The sequence below is a fragment of the Colletotrichum scovillei genome, assembly GCF_011075155.1.
Source record: "Colletotrichum scovillei strain TJNH1 chromosome Unknown Contig00009, whole genome shotgun sequence".
NCBI classification, from domain to species: Eukaryota; Fungi; Ascomycota; class Sordariomycetes; order Glomerellales; family Glomerellaceae; genus Colletotrichum; species Colletotrichum scovillei.
The window spans coordinates 2,515,815-2,534,453 of NW_023336267.1; the positions used below are offsets into that span (position 1 = coordinate 2,515,815).

The following is an 18,639-nucleotide window of genomic DNA, read 5'->3' on the forward strand; positions in this document are numbered from 1 at the left end:
ACTCCGTGATCGTCACTCGCCTGGCCCTTCACCTTGAATCCCTACACCCAACTCCCTGCGCTCCACACAAGATCCAGCCTCGTTGAAGCGTCACGGCGTTGGTTCTGGTCATCTCTGCCTCTTCCTTTTAGTATTACTCCGTATACCTACTTCAACTACTCCTCACCGAACACGTGCTCTGTTTCGCATCTACGAACCCACAGCAAGAATCGACCGCAGTCCAATGATAAGGTATTGCACCATACCTCACCGGCCGAGACATTCTAGTATGCTCCCGCCAGAAGCCAGCGTCTAGCCCGAGTCACCAAATCAACCTAGCCAGAGGTACTCGAGGACTGGAGGAGTCGAGGGAGGTGGAGAGCATGATCGAATAGACACGGGTGACGCTGGAATTGACGTCTGTTCCACGCATGAGGCACTCTGGAGCCTGTGCTCTACATTCCTTTGCAACATCGACGCCAACCTGGAGGTTATCGCATGGCATTGCAAGGTGTAAAGTACCCACCTAGAGGCACCGTGCATCAGTCCACACCAAGCGCATCGTTTATCGTACGCCGTCTCATCAATCAAGATGCGCCACTCACTCACTCAATGCTTGCGAGACCCGCGTCCGTCCTAGCACAGACTCAGAACCACATACTGCGAAGTAGTTACGCATGGTCTACGAATTCTCATCAGTGACCAGAGTCATTGCCAACACGTCTCTGCAACCTGGTTATTCGTACCACCGCCCGCAAATATCAAGCTTGACATACTGAGCTGCTCTGTCCCCTACGTGTGGCTCCAACTTCGCTTGTTCCCGGCCCGATCCAAATCTTCCACATTGCATCAGGGAATTCGCACGAAGAGGCTGAGGCAGTAGAAAATCTTCTCAGCAGATGAAACTCGATCGCCGGTTCTGGGAAAAGCCATGCAAACCTCTGGTTCTGCGGCCTTCAGTGACAACTGCCGTCTCGCAAACGCTGCCATCCGGCCACCCGTTGCCAACCCGATCCAAAACATGAGGTACCTCAGGTACTTGGCCTCCACACGTGTCTGGACTCTGCCGCACGCCTTCAACGTCTACTAGCCAACGGCCGCTGCCCATTGAGAAGCATCCTGAACCGTTTCTGTTGGACGCTTGAGTAAAGATAGGGCCCCCGCAACTGCAGGGAGTCTGAACAAGCGTCGCGAACCCCTTCTTAGGTCTTGTCATCTCAACCCGAACTCCAAGAAGAACAAGAACCAAAGACACCTTACACCGGTTGCCGACTTGTCGACTCGTCGGTATCCGTACTAGATGTCCCCGCACATCTTGCCGGGGGAGTAGTCCACTCGCACACACCGCGGCCGGCTCGAACGGAACCAAGCCGGGACAGAAAGGCCGCTAGCCTCCACCTTTGGTAGCTCCCAGCCTCTCAAGTTTGCACTTCTCGCCCGGCCCTTTTTTCTGCTCTTCATCCGCTCAAGTTTGAGCTATCGCAAGGCCTGCAAATAGCCACTTTGCATTCAATTGTATGCGAGAAACCAGATACGACCGATCGACGCGTCTTACCTACCTGCCTATGTACCGCCTATCAGTCTGTCGGTACGAATACTCCCACCTGAATACGGCCTTTGATGGCTTAGCCTCAGATCGAGTTTTCGGCTGGCGACAGGTCGGAACAGGGGTTCCCCCGTAGTCTCGACAGCAACCAACACAATACTCCGTACAGCGCCACGACCGCTTTCTCGCGTCAGTTCACCGCAAATTCTCCCCCACAGCTGCCATCTGTCAAATCGTACAGACCTTGGTTGTGGCTACTTGTTTTTCGCCACCGAGCAAGCCATCTTTGACCAACTCAGCATCCGCTCGCCGGGTTGTAAGTTCATGTGGGTGGAAAAATGTGTCCCAATTGCTGGTTGAGATGGCCGCACTGATCCAAGGCGGTCGGGGGCATAAAGGGCTGAAATGGACAGTCATTGACTGGAGCAAAATGCCCATCGGGGTCCCATACTCTCTTGGCTTCCGCCTCTCGAGAGCGAGGGTCTCCCTACCAATGTGAAGTTTGTTCGGACACGGAGCATAACACACCGCCCCCCTCTCAACAGTGCATAGATGTTTTGAGTATCCGTACACAGTACCTCTTCAATTAAACAGCGGGAAGGTTGGCAAAGTTAGATCAGCTTCGACCGTCTTGTTTCTCGTCATTGCGGTTGCGGAACTGAAGGATCTACGTCTGAACATCCTGGTCGTGCTGAAGGAGTCGTTCTAGAACCTGGCAAAACTTATTCTACTGCAACCCTCCCACTTCCTCGGGCATCCAGTACGCAGTCGTGGCGCTTGACACCGACGCGGCACTTTGCGCCACTCTCTCTTCATATGATTTATGGGTGTGGCAGTGCATCTTGCAGTGTGCATCCAACGACGGACGACCACACAACCCGCGTCCAAGACTCCAATCCGTACAAACCCTTGCCAGTTATCTTTGCGATGGGAGGGCTGTAGACCATGGCACCACGGCTTGTACGCGTGTGATAGTTGGAAATCACCGCCGTGATGCGCGGTCCCCTTTAAGAAATGTAAACCCCAACAGCAACGGCGCGACTTATACTCAGTCCTATATGTCTTCTCTCGGTAATCAGGGCATGGCTCTTGCAGCGTACGTTCCGCCCCGCCAATGTGGTAACTGAGAAGCAAAGAATTAGAGTTGTCGGGTCCCTCGCGTCGATCATTGCCTACTTTCCTGTCCAATCATGCGAGATGTCATGTGCAGTTGTGGTTCTTGATATAGATATGCACTGCTTACCGTCTAGACCTCATGAAGATCTTGGAAGGAAGGAGAGGGATGCAGGTCTACGGCCAATCACGACTGGGTTGCCTCTCAACATTTTCCGGTGTCTGGTTTTGGGGGGTTTCCTCGCTCGAGCCGCTACTACTACTGCATCTTAGCCCTTCACGCGGCAGAGGGAATGGATGCTGTAGTTCGGCGTGTGCCAAACCAGGTTTTCTGGTAAGTGAGCTTGCTGGTGTTTCTCCCAGGTGCCATTACCTCCGCAGGAATTGAGATGTAGATTTCAAGAGTAATTTAGTCTTTGTCTTTAATATGGGTGAGTTTGGTGTGAGGGTATTCTACCAGCCCCTCCTCCTCGACTCCATGAATTCGGTGAGTAGCTGGGTCGGGGATTGTTATTCGTTCTCATCCAGTAACTGGATATTTTGGGATATTGTACTCCAAGGCTGGCAACGCCTTGACGTCGGTCGCGCTGTCAGTCAGTCAAGCCGAGATACCTACCATGTGGAGGGTACTCTGTTTTGACCTAGGCGTCGCTAATCCAAAACCGAAGCTATTGAAGCAGGTTGGCGGGATCAGGATATCATGCGTAGATGCAAATACAAATATACAGTTCCATGGCCAGGAAAAGAGAGCGTCGAATTTCTTTTCCAGATATGTTGATACCTCAATCTAGGTGGGAGCTGTGGTCGGGCCATGCAATTGACAAACCATTTTCAGTGGAAGATATAAGTCGCTTCCCTTGCAAACGCTCTTATGACCGATATTTTGCGGAATATTCTTGCCCCAAGTGCACCGAACTGATGCTCTGACAGCAATGAGCGTTAGGTATTGTATCTTATCTTACTAAGGAGGAGCGATAGAACCATATTTGAAGTGCACCTCAGGAATAGGTAGGAAGATGTGAGAAAACGACGAGTTTCCTCTCTTATCTTATCGCACCTTCTTCCTGTCAGTGTCGTCCAAAGCACCCCTGGCGAATAGGCATTGGATGGCACCAAGGTTGGGTACGGGCGCTTCACTAGCGGCCCCCGCTTGGATGCAGCCGCGAGTGGGTGCCCGATCAACGCAGCCAAACATTGAGCAACAGCGCAGACGGCACTGCTAGTTGGTGATGGTTGCTCCGCAACGCCTCGCAAAATAAATGCCGTCAACCTCGATTGGCAGGGGCCCGTCAACGTGAGCAGCCCCGAACAACATCTCACCGCACCTGTTCGTTGTCGTCGTCGTCACATCCACACCCATCCCCGGCTCCATCCACCATCCAACTCCCCCGGGTAACAAACATTGAAATCCCCCCACCCGGCTCTTAAGACTGCTCCCACCCATATTACCGCTGTCACCGACTCGAGCTTTGCCCTGGATCACAGAGTCCCGGATGACCTTGACTTGACATTGCCTCGTTTTGCTTAGGTTTTGCTTTGCACATTCGCCATCATCGCTTCCTGCAGAGCTTCTTCACATCTGCTTCCAGCAATTGACGCTTTATGCCATTCTTCCTGGTGCAGCGCGGCGCTCAAGCAACGACTAACACTACCTGAATATCCCATCATCAACACCAACCTGCCTGGGGGGGACTGTGTCGCATTGCATTGACTTACATTTTCCCTCGCGCCCGCATTCCAAGGCCTCTTAGCCTCACCACCAACATCACTCACCCGACCTCCATCACATTCTAGTCACCTCGTCGCCCCGTTCGAGAACAATGGCGCCCGTGGAGCGCGAAGCCTCCAGGGACGCTGATCGACCTCTGAGACACAGACAATCAATGTCTTCTGATCAAGGCAGAGCTCTGGTCCCCATGTAAGTCGCCAAAACACAAAACTTCTTCCATCAACACCCATTCCCCATACACAACCTTCATGATGCGCTTGCCATGTCTGCTATCTGGCGTCGACTGATGAAGACCAGGTGGGACAGCTCAGATCCCGACAGGGCACCACCGCCCTTGCCCATGAACCCGCAATCGCCAGTTACAACCTCTAGGAAAGGAACTTCCGTTGCTATTCAGTCTGCTCACGCTGCTCTAAACGAGAGAGCTCGCGAGAGCGCCATGCTTCCGGCGCCTTTGACCAAAAGGAATACCGAAACATCCCCCGAACGTTCTCTTATCAAAGGATCGCACCACAAACGCATGCAGTCCCTACAACCAGGAAACGTCAGAGACCTCAGCCTTCTCTTGGAGAGTGGCCAGCAATCCAACCCTCCTTCGCCGACAAAATCCCCTGAGCGGACACGCCCTTCCACGCCGGCGGCCAACAGAAGAGACAGCTTCGCCGACACAAGAAGAGACAGTTTCGCCGACAGCAGGAGAGATAGCTTTGCAGATCTGAGATCGACGGAGAGAGAGGCCACTACGCCTTCATCAGTTCAAAGTCAGACACCAGTCGTACGTCCGACAATGAAAAGACAACAGCAAAGCATCTTGGGCGAAAACACACCTCCGCAATCTGCTACCATGCTTGCCATACAGAATATGCCGCTTCAAGGCCAGCAGGACAAGGAGAACGTCGCAAATGGCTCTACTGCACTCGTCAAGGCTCCTCAACAGGTCGAAGCTCTTTCGGGGCAGATTCTAAGTCTCACTAGCATTGCGACAGCTCTCCAGAAAGACATGGCCCAGTTGAGCCGAAGAAGTCGTGACAATGCCACCGACTTGCTTAGTTTGAAGGAAGCGACAAAGGCTCGGGACGAGGATATCCGCAAGAGCTTGCGCGAACTTATCAATAATGCCCAGGATGCTGCTGCAAGCAGCAGGCCGAGCTCCCGCGACCCTTTCGTCAACAGCTTGTTCCTCGATACTAAGCCCCACCACACCTCCCCTCCACCAAGCAAAGCCGGACGCCCCTTTTCTCTACCTAGAATTCCTTCACCGAACAGCTTTGCGGCATCCATCGATCGAGATGCCTTGAGCACACCTTCGCTCTGCAACTCCAACACCAACTCCAACTCAGAGTCTCCGACTACCATTGCGATACTAGACAAGATTATCAGAGACATGGGTACGAAGGAGGGACATGACCTGCTTCTTGCTCGCCTGACCGACGTCGCCGAGAAGCTTGCTGGAGTGGCGCCCGCTTCAAAGGTCGAGGAGCTGATCCAGCTCGTCAAGACTAAGCCAGTTGACGCCATGATCCCGCGAAGCGTCGGCGGTCATGGAGAGAGCACCAGGAATATGCCTCGTGCAGCTGTGTTTGACGACGATAACAGCACAATGGACTTTGATTACGACCCCGGCTATGCAAGTCAGCTGACCCATCGATCCGAGAGGGCCTTGCATAATGAGCCCGCCTCGAAATTTGCGGCATCTGGCAATGCTTCTGAGATCGTCAGTGACGAAGTGCTCAAGATCATCCGTACCGTCAAGGACAGCGTAGCACAAGGGGGCGGTCTCACCGCAGAAGTCAAGGCTCTTGTCCGGGAGCTACGTGGCGAAGTCCTGGGTATGGGACGGGAGATTGGAAGGAGACTGGACGAAGCTCAGGCACAACCGAAGGCTGAAGAGCCCTCGACCGATAATGACGAAGTTTCGAAGATCGTCCACGAGGGAATCGAGCAGATGAGAGAGAACATGGACGAGCTTCTTCGTGAGCATCGACGCCAGTCCGCCAACTCTGTGGCCTCAAGAGCACCAGCAATCGACTATCAAGAAATATATAATGCCATGAGAGCAGCGCTCCGAGACTCCCAAGCATCGCAGGAGAAAGAGCCTGATCTGAATCGGGAGGATGTCATCGAGGCTGTCAGGGACGCCTGGGAAAACTACAAGCCCGAGGTTGAGAACCAAGATCCTGGTCTTGGACGTGAAGAGATCCTCGAGTACCTCAAAGAGGGATTGCAGGACTATGTCGACAGGGACCAGGAGCCCGTGGGAGCTTCGCGAGAAGAGGTGTTCCAAGCAGTTGTCGAGGGTCTCAAGCATTTCTCGCCTCCCCGCGTCGAGACACCAACAAGCCTCTCACGAGACGAGATTCTGGAAGCCGTTCGCGAGTGCTTAGAGGAGTTCGAGTTCCCTGTTGCCCCCTCAGCGTTCACACAAGAACTCACCCGAGAGGACATGCTTCATGCGGTCAAGGAAGGTCTCAGCGGCTACGATCTGCCTACCGCCGGAGCTCTCGTACCGCACCAGAGCAACAACGAAGAAGTCGTCACTCGTTTGCAAGATATTCTTGAGTACATGCGTGGAGAGTTCCGAGCAGTGACAGAGGATGCGAAAGTGAACGCCGCCGCCAACGGACGTGACACTGAGCAGATTTTGGACGCTACTAAGGACGGTCTGGAGAAGCTTCGTGCCGACATGGAAGCATATGTCAGTCATCTCAGTGGCAGCACCGCCGGGCAGGAAGAAATCACCCAAACTCTTCTCGGCACATTAGATACCTTCAGAGATGAGATGGCTATGCTGGTCGACCGCGTTTCGAGCGATTCCAGGTCAACAATCGAGTCACACATGGAGTCGCTACGCGACACCGTCAACTCCTCCATGGTGCCGGTCACTCCGCAAGTCAACCAGAAGGAGATTATCGAAGCCGTGAGAGATGGAATCGACAGTGTGCGTGGCGAACTGCGCCGACCCTTTGCCGGCGTCACGGACATTTTAGATGCTCTCCACGATGGCTTGGCCGATCTGCGCATCAGCATTGACAAGGTCGCGAACCGGCCAGCGGATCTCACAGCTAACGATGAGGTCCTCGACGCATTGAAAGCCGGGCTGGACAATGTTCGCTCAGAAATCGATGGTCTCCGGGAACTGCAAGGCCAGAACGACAAAGCATTGACAACCATGCATGACGGCGCTGTTGTACCGGTCCCGGCCGATGCCCTCAAGCAGGATGACATCAAAAACCTTGAGGTTCTCATCACTCAGCTCCGGATCAAGATCGAGGCCATGGAACCCGCGAACGCCGATCCTGTCGCCAAAGATGATCTCACTCGTATGGAGGACATGCTTCGTTCTCTCCAGGAATCTGCATCCAAGGACGACATGCTCCGTCTCGAGGACATGCTTCGACTTGTACAAGAGTCGGTCTCCAAGGACGAGACTTCCCGAATCGAAGAAGTCCTGCTCAACGCCCAGAGCTCAGTCACCAAGGAGGATATTACCCGTCTGGAAGAGGCGATTCTGCCCATCCAGGAGTGGGTCAAGTCCAAGGAGAGCCCTGTCAGCACCGATGCTTCAACAAAGGAGGACGTCCAGGCGATTGAAACTATCCTTCGTAACACTAAGGGTCGGCTGGACGACCTCATTGACAACGAGCAAGCGGTGCGAAAGGAACATCTAGACAGCTTGGAGAACACCATACTGGAAACCAGGGAAGCCATCAATCTCATCACTACGCAGCTGGATACTCTCCCGAAGAAGGATGACGTGACATCCGTTGAAGCATTGGTAACACAGGTTGCTGCAGGCTTTGAAGAAATGAAAGAGAGCGCTGCCAAGCAATTGGAGGATCCCGAGCGAGTTACCAAGACTGACGTCGAGGCTGTGGAAGCTGCTTGTCACGATATCAAGGACGTGTTCGATCAACTGCTCAAAACTGAGATCGCCACCCTCGTCACCAAGGAGGACCTGAAAAAGACAGAGACGACCTTGGAGGAGCTCAAAGGCCCCCTCGAGGCGTTGGTGGTTCTGGAGGGGCTCAAGGAAGGACTGCAGGAGGGCATGAAAGTCCCATTGGATGAGCTGAAGACGGAGCTAAAGACGGACCTCAAGATCCCCATCGAGGAGCTCAAGGCTCCACTCGAAGAGCTTAAGACACGACTTGACCTCCTGGTCGAGTCGCACGACAAGGGAAGCGAGGAGCGCCAAGCCGAGATCGTTGGCGTTAGCGAACGTGTGACTGAAGTCAAGACCTTCCTCGAGGAGTTCCAGGGTTTGGTCAAGGGTAAACTCGAAGAGGGTGCCACTGGAGTCGAGAGCCTCTCAAAGCTACTTGAGGGTGTGTCGACAGCAGTGGAGAACAACGCTTCGGTCAACCAAGACCTGAAGGACCTCTCCGATACGATGAAGCTAGAGTTCGAGGAGTCCAAGGCCGCCGTAGTCGGTGCTAAGCTGGAGTCAGACGAGAAGTTCCAGCAGACCACTGATGCCTTGAGCGCCAAGATTGAGGAGAAGGTCACGGAGCTGATGACCAAGTACGACGAGTTTCACGTTGCCCTTGACGACCGCGCCAAGGCTGGGGAGGCAAGAGATGCCAGCACCGAAGAGGCAGTCCTGGGTACCAAGGCTGTTGCGGAAGAGCTCAAGTCTCTCGTGGACACACTTGGCGCTGCTGTTACCGACTCGATGGAGAAGATGGAGGAGGCATCCAAGACTGTATTCACCAGAGTTGAGGATCTCATGACCAAGTCTGAGGAGAACCACACAGATGGGAAGGCCGACCACCAGCAAACTCGGGATCACCTGAAGCAAGCTGTCGACGCCGTCGAAATCATTCAGGGACAGCTTGTTGAATCTCAACCCCAGATCTTGGAATCGATCAAAGATGTCTTGCTTATTGTTGGTCAACATTACGATTACGCCAAGACGTCAACGAATGATATACAAAAGACAATCGAGGATGCCAAGCCAGTCGAGCTCGCTCTGCCACCAATCCCAGACAAGTATGACGACACTGTCGTTCTCGAGAAGCTTACCAAATTGATCGAGCATTCCGAGGTTCCAGTCGAGAAGTACGATGATGCAGGTGTTCACGAAAAGCTCGACAAGCTCGTTGAACATGCTTCTGTTCCTGCTGAGAAGTACGATGACGCGCCAGTACACGAGAAGCTTGACAAGATCGTGGAGCATGTCTCCACTCCGGCAGAGAAATACGACGACACGCCCGTTCATGAGAAGCTTGACAAGCTTGTAGAGCACTCTCAAGTACCAGTCGAAAAGTACGATGATGCGCCGGTCCACGAGAAACTTGACAAGCTCGTTGAACAGCAGCTGTTGATCCCGACTGAAAAGTACGACGACGCGCCGGTCCATGAGAAACTTGACAAACTTGTGGAGCACTCTCAGATACCTGTGGAGAAGTATGACGACGCGCCTGTTCATGAGAAACTCGACATGCTTGTGGAGCACTCTCAGGTGCCTGTTGAGAAGTACGATGATGCGCCGGTGCATGAGAAGCTTGACAAGCTCTCTGAACAGCAGCTGTTGATCCCGACCGAGAAGTACGACGACGCAGTGGTCCAGGAAAAGCTGGACAGGATCGCCGAGTACCAGTCTCTGCTTCCGACTGAGAAGTACGACGATGCGGCAGTTCAGGAGAAGCTCGACATGCTTGCCTGTGGGCAGTCATTGATCCCTACGGAGAAGTACGACGATGCGCCAGTGCACGAGAAGCTGGACAAGCTTGCCGAGCAGCAGTTGTTGATCCCAACCGAAAAGTACGATGACACCAAAATTCGGGAACAGCTCGGAGTTCTGGCTGAACAGCAGGCACTGATCCCCACCGACAAGTATGACGATGCCGCCGTTCACGTCAAGCTGGACGAGCTCGTTGATCATAGTCATGCTGCTGAGAAGGCCTTTGGTCAGCTCGACACTCTTGAAAAGGTCCATCAGCAAGTCATCCAAACAGCCACGGACATCTCGCTCTTCCTTGCAAGCCAGACCAAGAAGATCAAAGACGAGGAAGACGACAGAGAGCAGTTTCTCCAGGAGGTGAACATTGATCTCGAGCGCAAGCTTGCTCTCAAGGAGCAGATCGAAGCCAGTTTGCTGGATCTGAAGCAAGAGGAAGAGAGACTCAGGGCTTCTGTTCTCGGACTTCGGACGGAGCAAGAAAGTCTCATCCGGCAAAAGACAAGACTGACGGGCGATGTCTCGTCTCTCGAGACTGCACTGCATATCCGTCGGGACGAGCTTCACGACATGGAATCTCGTGCCGAGGGCTTGGAGCGCCGCATTCTGGAAGGTGTTATGGACCATTCCCGCGTATTGTTGATGTCGAAGGCAACCAAAGGGCGCGACGCTATGAGCCGTAAGCGTGTCCGGGACCAGAAGCCGGGTCAGGAGAATGGAGTCCCCGAGAAGCCTGCATCTCCTGCTGTCAACTTGGCCCTTTCCGCGAAACGAAACCTGAAGCCTCCGTCGCAAGCAGGCGCTGCTCGCCGTATCTTATCCCTGAGCCAGATCACGAACAACGTGCCAACCGGTGGAGTTCAGCGCAGCCAGAGCGTCAGGACTGCTGGCGCCCGTGGTCATCGCAAGTCTAGTTGGGCTGGAGGCTTCTCGAAGGGCTACGGAGATCTCGATAAGGAGAACATGTCTTTGAAGGAGACGGAGGAGGAGAACATGCCCAGTCCCACGCCTGTTATGCACGAAGAACCAGCTGGGGCCGATGATCCCAGTGATACCGAGACGCTCCGTCGCAGCAGTCATGGCAGTCGTATGAGCCGTGGTAGCCGCGGTACAACTGTCGTGACAGAGAGTACCGAAAACTACACCGGCGACGGCGATTATTCGGACTATTACGACGATAACCACAGCGATTTGCAGAGTGACCTCCAAAGCGAGTGGACTGAGAGTGTAGTGAGCTCAAACGTCAGTTCTAATGTTAGTTCAGACCTTGGCTCCGACCTCAGTCAAGAAACTCTGAACAATGAAGTCGCGGCCTAGGACAACGAAATTGGTGTCTATTGAGAAGTTGTTTTTTCACACGGACATATTGACGAGTATTGAATAACGCATGAGCCTGCTGTGTCGGCGTCACCTGGGATGAACGGTAGTTTGTATCAAAATGGAGTTATTGGGTTTCCTTTCTCTTTTGTCTGAAATTGGTAGTGCTGGTATGAGTCCAGTTGATGTTTAGTATTGTAGGTAGTGTGTTGGAACTAGTAAAGTACAGAATTATCACCTCCCTACGACTGTGTGCCACATGATGAATATGCTTTGGATGGCCTCCCATGCCATGCCTCCTCCGCGCTAGACGCACGTGGCAATGCTCATGTACAGAAAGGCGAATATAAGTGTTGTTACAAAAGATACCATGCCCGTATCCTCAGTCCAAGTCAGATAGGACTGTGTAAAGTATCTGTGTGCTATGAAATAGTCTTCCGAACAATCTTTTCCTTTCCTTCCATCCACGGCTGCAGGCAAGCCGGAATGGAGACGGACATTTCCTGCTCGTTCCATCCGGCCTCCAGGAGCGCAGCCAGCACTCTCGGGACGGCGAGAGCCGTGCCGTTGACGGTCCAGGGGAAGGTGAGCTTGCCGTCAATCTTTGCCCGCGTGGCGAGCCTGCGCGTCTGGTAGTCGGTGCAGATGCTGGCGGACGTGACCTCGCCCCAGCCATCGTTCTGCTCCTGGCGAGACGGGAAAAAGGCCTCAATGTCGCACTTGCGTACGGCGGAGGCGCCGAGGTCGGCGGTCGGCATCTCGAGGACGCGGCAGTGCAAGCCCAGGGACCCGAGGATCTCGGTCTGGATGTCGAGCATCTCCTCAAAGACGTCGACCGTCTCGTCGGCGTCGGGCGCGGTCCAGGCGAACATTTCGACCTTGGTAAACTCGTGGACGCGGTAGAGGCCCTTTGTGCTCGCGCCGCGGGCGCCGGCCTCGGCGCGGTAGCACCGGGAGACGGCGACGCGTTTCGCGGGCAGCTCCGTGGCGTCGAGGGTGGTCTCGGCCTTCATGCCGGCCAGCGGGATCTCTGACGTGCCGGCGAGAGAGAGCTCTGGCTTGCCGCGCTCGGCGTCGGCGGCGGACTGTGCGAGGCTGTAGATCTGCTGCTCGCCGTTTTGGTCGCGCGGCTGGAAGCCGCAGGCGGCGGCAACGTGACTGTAGACGACGCTGGGCGGTGCGACCTGGCGCCAGCCGTGCCGCGTGGCGACGGCGAGGGCGTACTGCACGAGGGCCTGCTCCAGCTGCGCGGCCTCGTCGAGGAGGTAGTACCAGCCCCAGCCCGAGACGGTGCCCGCGCCGGCGAAGTCGAGGAGGCCCAGCTCCGAGCCGATGTGGACGTGGGACCGCCACACCTTGTCCGAGGCGCTGGGCGTCTCGTGTGGGTGCTCGTTGATGTAACTCAGAAGCCGCGGCTCGTCGCCGACGGGGGTGACGTCGCTGGTGAGGTTGGGGATGGCGAGGGCGAGCCCTTCCATCTCCTCGACGAGCTTGGCCTCGTCCTGCTCCACGGCCGCGAGCTTCTGCTTGAGCACGCGGGCCTCGTCCAGCAGCTCGTCGCGGGTCTTGCTCCGGATCTCGTTAAATTCGGCATTGTCGTCGCCGCTGGTGGACGCCGGGTTGGCGATCTGGCGGCGCAGCAGGTTCGACCTCTCGCGAACGGCGCGGCTGTCCTTTTGCAGGGCCTGCCATTGCGCAAAAATTTCGTTGATGCGGGCGGGGCTCTTGCTCTGTTGGACGTAGTTGCGCTCGAGACAATTTTGCTCGTGTAGTTCCGGGTTCTCCCTGATATGTCTGATGTCGATGATGGGTTTTGGCGCGGTCGAGGGCCGCTTGACGTCTGCAAAGGCACGGCGATGTTGGAGTGAGTGTGAGGCCAGACAATTCACTCTACTAATGATGCGCGGCGTGGGTGGTGAAGTGTGTAGTAGGCGCCTCCTTGCTGCCCCTAGTGAGCTGCGCAAGAGACTTGTCGGATCTCTCCCCATTTTGAAATCTGGTAACTGAGAGGTTGGAATTCAATGCATACCTCTCAATGAGTATTCTGAGGGAGTGCGATGATCTGATACGGCGGCGGAGTGATAACTGTATCAACCGCTTACAAGCATAATAGCAGGGGTTTCACTGGGCCGTTCACCCAATTAAGTGCATTTGCAGCTTCACAACTGACTACAGTCGCGCTCACTCCAATGAAAAGACGAGCGTTGGACAGGGTATGATTATGTAGTTTGATTGTATGTTCTTTTCTTCATATTTCGAAGGCCAGCAGGTCTCCGGGGTATCAATGCATTGTCACATGTCGGTAGGTAAATCTCTGCACCCGCCTCGCTATAAAGTTCCCCATGCCCCCAACGTCCAGTTCGATTGACCTCCAGCTCCTCGCATCAGTCCACCGGGTCCCATGCTTTGCCGCTGCTGAGCCTTGACGTCAACTTCATTCGGCCGTGAAGCCCCGTTGACTCCTTGTTGTAGCCATAGCTCGCGGTCAATATTAGCCATCGCCATAACTTTGAGCTGGCATGCCAAGCTAGCTCCTCCCCACGGCCCGAGAGAGCCCAGAGGTCGAAGGGTGCCTTGAACTTTAGGATGATGGCTATCTCGCTTCCTCAGGGAGTCCTCAATGACATCCGCTGCGCTTCGAGGCTCATCATCGCCCGTAACTCTACGTTCTTCCGTCTCTCTTGCGGGGGGCGCAATCTCTGTAGGACCTTCGGTTGCCCGTCGGCTGCCTCTCTTCAGCAACGCATTGTTCTCGTACTGCTTTGGTGCACGCCCCTGAACAGGGTCCCAACCACGCTCGTGGACGATTTTCGACAGCTCGTCGAATATCCTCCGCTTCAAGCCTATGACTCTAGAGCAGCCGCCAATGAATATAATGCGCGACATGCACACTGCTCGAGCGTCAATCGGAAGCTGAACAAGGTGTTGGTAAATAAGGTGATGAATAGGGAGCTCGTCATCATCGAAGCTACTGCGTGAGTAGTGTGGCGCAAAGTAGGTGTTTTCGCACGGCTCGGACAGTTGTTGGAATGGTAAAGTCAGATTCTCCGCTGGTTCCACGGAATGGACCAAAACCTCGACATTGCCATGAGACGGTTCTTCTTCTTCAATGGGAGAAGTCGGCGGGGATTCATCCTGCTCCTCGACCGTAGGCAATGCCTCTCCTCCAGGTTGCTGTTGCTCCGGCTGCCTACTACTTGGGAGATCGCCACGCTTGACTTGGCGACACCAGACGAGGCGACAGGCGACTTCTTCGCACTCCTCAAAACTCAGAGAGTGCCGCCCTTGTTCCCTTTCTCGACGGGTCTTCTGTGAGTGTGCTGATGAAGTCGATAGTGCATCTTGCAACAGGTTGTGTGTCTCGTTGACCAACATCTTGCCTGCGCGAGTAGTTCTTGTGGTGCGGATCTCGCGATATTCGTAGACGCTCGTCACACTGGTCTCAGCCCAGCCAAGATCCACGACCAGTGCTGACCGAGTGCCAGCTCCCACAACCGACGTGACTGCAGTTGACATCAAAGATACAATCGGTGCCTGAAAGCGGTGGAAAAGAACATCGAGGGTGGTTGAAAGTAATGGCAGAGGTATCGACGAGGACAGGACAAGAGAGGTTCTTCGCGGCCGTGAATCGATAAGAAGGAACCTGAACGACAAACATTAGTGATGCTGTAATAGACTCGTAGGCGGCGGGGATGCGTCACTTGTTCAATGCTTCCCGAATAGCTCGGTCTATCTTATCCTCAACAAGCCCCAAGTCAACGGTCCGCACATCATATTGCCAGAGCTCATGGTCGTCTCCCCAAGTCTTGCCCGTTGGACGACGACGCCAATCATCCTTGTGATCTGGGTCCCATGTGCGGAAGTCGCCTACGCGGCGTAGTTGTTCAGGACCTAGGGATAGCACGGCCTTCGGCGCTGGCTCTCCGGCGAACCCAAGCTTAATGAAGCGAGAGCCTAGCTCTATGACGATGATATCTTCCTCGGCGCGTAGACTGGACGGGGAGCCAAATGTTGAAGAGATGTTGCGAGAAGGGGTGTGTGGACTTGCAGGGCCGCCGCTGATGCCAGAGCCCGTCTCGGTTCGGATGTTGGCAATGGATCGGTGGGCAAGGCTCGGTGCTGCGGAGGACGACATATCGTAGGAAGTAGTAGAGAGATGAGTTATTCGTGGTGTTGAGAGCGTTGCGCTCCGGTTTAGCAAGCCATGCCCCGCGTGTTTGGTTGTCAGAGGTCGCCCGATGTGAAGTTGTAGACGCCTGTAACGGAAAGCACGCCAGGTCTTTTGCTAGCAATCTGGTATGTCTCCGGGTATTGTTCGCGCGCGATTGAGGAATTGGTCACAGTCCAATGTAATTGTTAAGACAGCCCGTGAGACTGGAGGTTTGAGGTAGGGCTTGTCAATTAAGCCTCTGAGGTAAGGTACCTATGGCCGAAAACGGGTCAATCACTGTGGAGCACTGTTGCTGGCGCTTTGCTCTGAATAAAGTGGGGAACCGGCGCTACATGGAAGGTCGTGCAGATGTCATTGAGGTGGGTGGCACCGTCCGTAGTCCCGGTAACCACCTCTTTCTGTGGTGAGCCAACTACTAACCTTCAATCAACATCTCTCACGCTGAAAGGCATACATCACTCGCCAGACAGATGGAGCATTGCAGAATTCATTGGATACGATTTGTGTATGAGTTATTAGGTGTAATGATTCGCGCATAGCAAATCTTTGGGAGGCTCGTTGCACTTCAAATTTGAACTCTTTCATTTCGAGCACAACGTAGTTCTTTTTGGGCTATCCGAATCATCGACGCATCAACGACTTCATGCATTTCGCCCCCCGATATCTCTCTGCCCCTAAGTTTGGATGGAATTCTGCATCCACACTCAACCCGCAGATCTAATCTTTCTTCCCTGCATCAGTTTCTTGACTTGGTATTCTTGAAATCAGAGCCATTGGAGAATTGCAATGGGAATCAAAGGGTATTTGCCACCACTCCTGTCCTCTTCTTAGCATGATAGCGAGGTCCCACTCACATGACAACCACAGAATTTATCGTGAACTCGGTCCCGGCAGAAGAGTATCTCTTGCCAAACTTGCTACAGAGAAACTTGAAAACACAGGCCGGCCGTTACGGATTGCCATTGACATCGCCATCTGGCAATTCCAAACACAAGCCGCACGAGGTAGCGTCAACTCCACGTCCAATTTGGCCGCTTCAGAGCTGACAGATCTCACCAGGTGGGACAAATCCTGCAATCAGGACTCTTTTCTATCGCTTAGTGCGACTACTCAGTCTTGGTATACACCCCATTTTTGTATTTGATGGCCCTCACAAGCCGGCTTTCAAGCGCAATAAGCGCTCCGGGAAAGGAGATGGCGTTGCAATAGCCATGGCGAAGAGAGTCATTCGTCTATTTGGATTCCCAGTTCATGACGCGCCCGGCGAAGCAGAAGCCGAATGCGCTTTCTTACAGCAGCGGAACATCGTCGACGCAGTTTTGAGCGAGGATGTCGACACAATCATGTTCGGCTGCACCCGAAGTCTTCGGAACTGGTCAGCAGAGGGGACCCGCGGAGCCAAGACGCCCACACACATTAGCATGTACGAGGTCGATGATCTATTGTCTGCCGAGACGGGTCTGGATCGAGAGGGTATGGTGTTGGTCGCACTGATGAGTGGAGGCGATTACATACCGGAGGGTGTACCAGGATGCGGTCCCAAGGTTGCATGTGAGGCGGCGAAAGCTGGGTTCGGCAAGTCGCTATGCCGCTTGAAGATCGAAGACGATGATCAATTTGATGAGTGGAGGAGAACCTTACGACACGAATTACGTACGAACGAGAGCGGCTTCTTCAGAGTACGGCATAAAGCTCTATCCATACCGGACGAGTTTCCAGATCGCCAAGTACTCAGGTATTATACGCACCCGGTCGTCTCAAGTGCCACCACTATCGACAGGTTGAAGGCAGGTCTCAATTGGAGTCGCCCGATAGATGTGCAAGGTCTCCGGTACTTTGCCGATGAGACGCTCGACTGGGTGAACAAAATCGGTGCTATCAAGCTCACGCGAGTCCTGTCACCTGCGTTACTCGTCCACAAGTTACTGGAGAGGCACCTTTCCGACCGAGCAAGCTACCAGACGGCAGGGGAAATGGAGAAGGAAGAATCGAAACTCATCAACCGTATCGCCGGGATACGAAGCCACCACAGCACCGATGGCATTCCAGAGCTGCGTGTAGCACATATTCCGGCCGATATAGTCGGTCTAGACCTTTCACAAGAACTAGACGAAGCCGACGAAGTGCCCTTTGATCGCCAGGGTCTCGGACTCAATAGCGACGAAGAATTCGAAGCTGTTATCGATGGCGAGGGAGTGCCAGCGAGCAGCCAGGCTGTGCCAAAAAGTACATTCGACCCATATGCCGCCCAGATGACCTGGCTGCCCGAGTCGCTCGTCAAGCTAGGCGCACCTCTGGCTGTCGAAGATTGGGAAGAGAAGCAGCGCACCAAGCCTACTAAGGCGTCTACAAAGCCCAAGAGCACAAGCAGCAAGGGCGTCGGCAAGAGGAAGTCTGCCAAAGCCGTCCCAGCCGAAGCCGGCGCGCTCGATAAGTGGATGCAAATCACAAAGGGCACCACTACAAGACAATCAGCAAAGACTGGCGGCGCAACATCGCAACATCAAGTAGACGACGAAGATGTCCTCCGACCACAACCCCACCGACCAACTACTCTCAGGCCTGATCCAACAAAGATTGCGGCTGCGTTACCGGCCTCCTCCTCCTCCTCCTCCTCACAACGTCCGAACCCCTTGCAGAGACCAATCAACCGAAGTAAGCAATCCAGGTCCAACGGGAAAGTGTCTGCCACCGCAGAACCAACCGCTCACAGTAACCCCTGGGCATACGCTGGCTCACAACATATGCCTAGGATCACCAAGCCTCGGCAGCCCGCAGAGCCGATTCTGTTGTCATCTAGCCCCATCCGCGCTTCGCCTGCGCCTCCTTTTCCGTCGATGAAAATACCGCTGAGCCCTCTGAGCCCGTCGAGTCCGTCGAGTCCACTAACACCTCAGCATATCATTATCGACCTATCAGGTCTTGACGAAGATTCTTTCGTCGAGCCCGCGCCCAATCCGCCAATCGCGTCTACATCAGTACCTCACCGTCTTTCCCAAAGCCCTGGGAAACACCGGGGGTCGACAAAAGGTTCGTCACCAATACGACTGGCGACAACTCCGTCCAAGAGTCAGCGGGGGCTGAAGCAGACACGTATGGAATCG

At 54.4% G+C, this 18,639-nt stretch overlaps 4 protein-coding genes across 4 annotated transcripts; 2 read left to right on the plus strand and 2 right to left on the minus strand.

The window, feature by feature from the left end:
- Positions 1 to 4,104: 4,104 nt before the first annotated feature.
- On the plus strand, positions 4,105 to 11,364 carry HER10_EVM0006065 (chromosome segregation ATPase; the record flags this gene model as incomplete). The annotated part of the gene is made up of 2 exons (XM_035475662.1): positions 4,105 to 4,556; positions 4,665 to 11,364. The coding sequence occupies exons 1-2, from the start codon at positions 4,459 to 4,461 to the stop codon at positions 11,362 to 11,364; spliced, it is 6,798 nt and encodes a 2,265-aa protein (XP_035329417.1). The 5' UTR covers positions 4,105 to 4,458.
- A 422-nt stretch (positions 11,365 to 11,786) lies between these two features.
- On the minus strand, positions 11,787 to 13,352 carry HER10_EVM0011564 (seryl-tRNA synthetase; the record flags this gene model as incomplete). The annotated part of the gene is made up of 1 exon (XM_035480992.1): positions 11,787 to 13,352. The coding sequence occupies one exon, from the start codon at positions 13,350 to 13,352 to the stop codon at positions 11,787 to 11,789; it is 1,566 nt and encodes a 521-aa protein (XP_035330110.1).
- Positions 13,353 to 13,660: 308 nt separating this feature from the next.
- On the minus strand, positions 13,661 to 15,741 carry HER10_EVM0013178 (uncharacterized protein). Its single transcript, XM_035482542.1, has 2 exons — positions 15,066 to 15,741; positions 13,661 to 15,007 (listed from the first exon to the last, which is right to left on the minus strand). Exons 1-2 carry the CDS (start codon positions 15,497 to 15,499, stop codon positions 13,693 to 13,695), a joined length of 1,749 nt encoding a protein of 582 aa, XP_035330298.1. The 5' UTR covers positions 15,500 to 15,741; the 3' UTR covers positions 13,661 to 13,692.
- Positions 15,742 to 16,321: 580 nt separating this feature from the next.
- Positions 16,322 to 18,619, plus strand: HER10_EVM0005610 (uncharacterized protein; the record flags this gene model as incomplete). Its single annotated transcript, XM_035475218.1, has 4 exons — positions 16,322 to 16,335; positions 16,403 to 16,539; positions 16,595 to 18,042; positions 18,455 to 18,619. 4 exons carry the CDS (start codon positions 16,322 to 16,324, stop codon positions 18,617 to 18,619), a joined length of 1,764 nt encoding a protein of 587 aa, XP_035329371.1.
- Between the last annotated feature and the right edge of the window lie 20 nt (positions 18,620 to 18,639).

Coding starts and splice junctions, on each gene's coding strand:
- HER10_EVM0013178 (XM_035482542.1), bottom strand. CDS start 15,499: ATGTCGTCCTCCGCAGCACCGAGCCTTGCCCACCGATCCATTGCCAAC. Junction 15,008..15,065: donor ATTCGGGAAGCATTGAACAA/GTGACGCATCCC, acceptor TTTGTCGTTCAG/GTTCCTTCTTATCGATTCAC.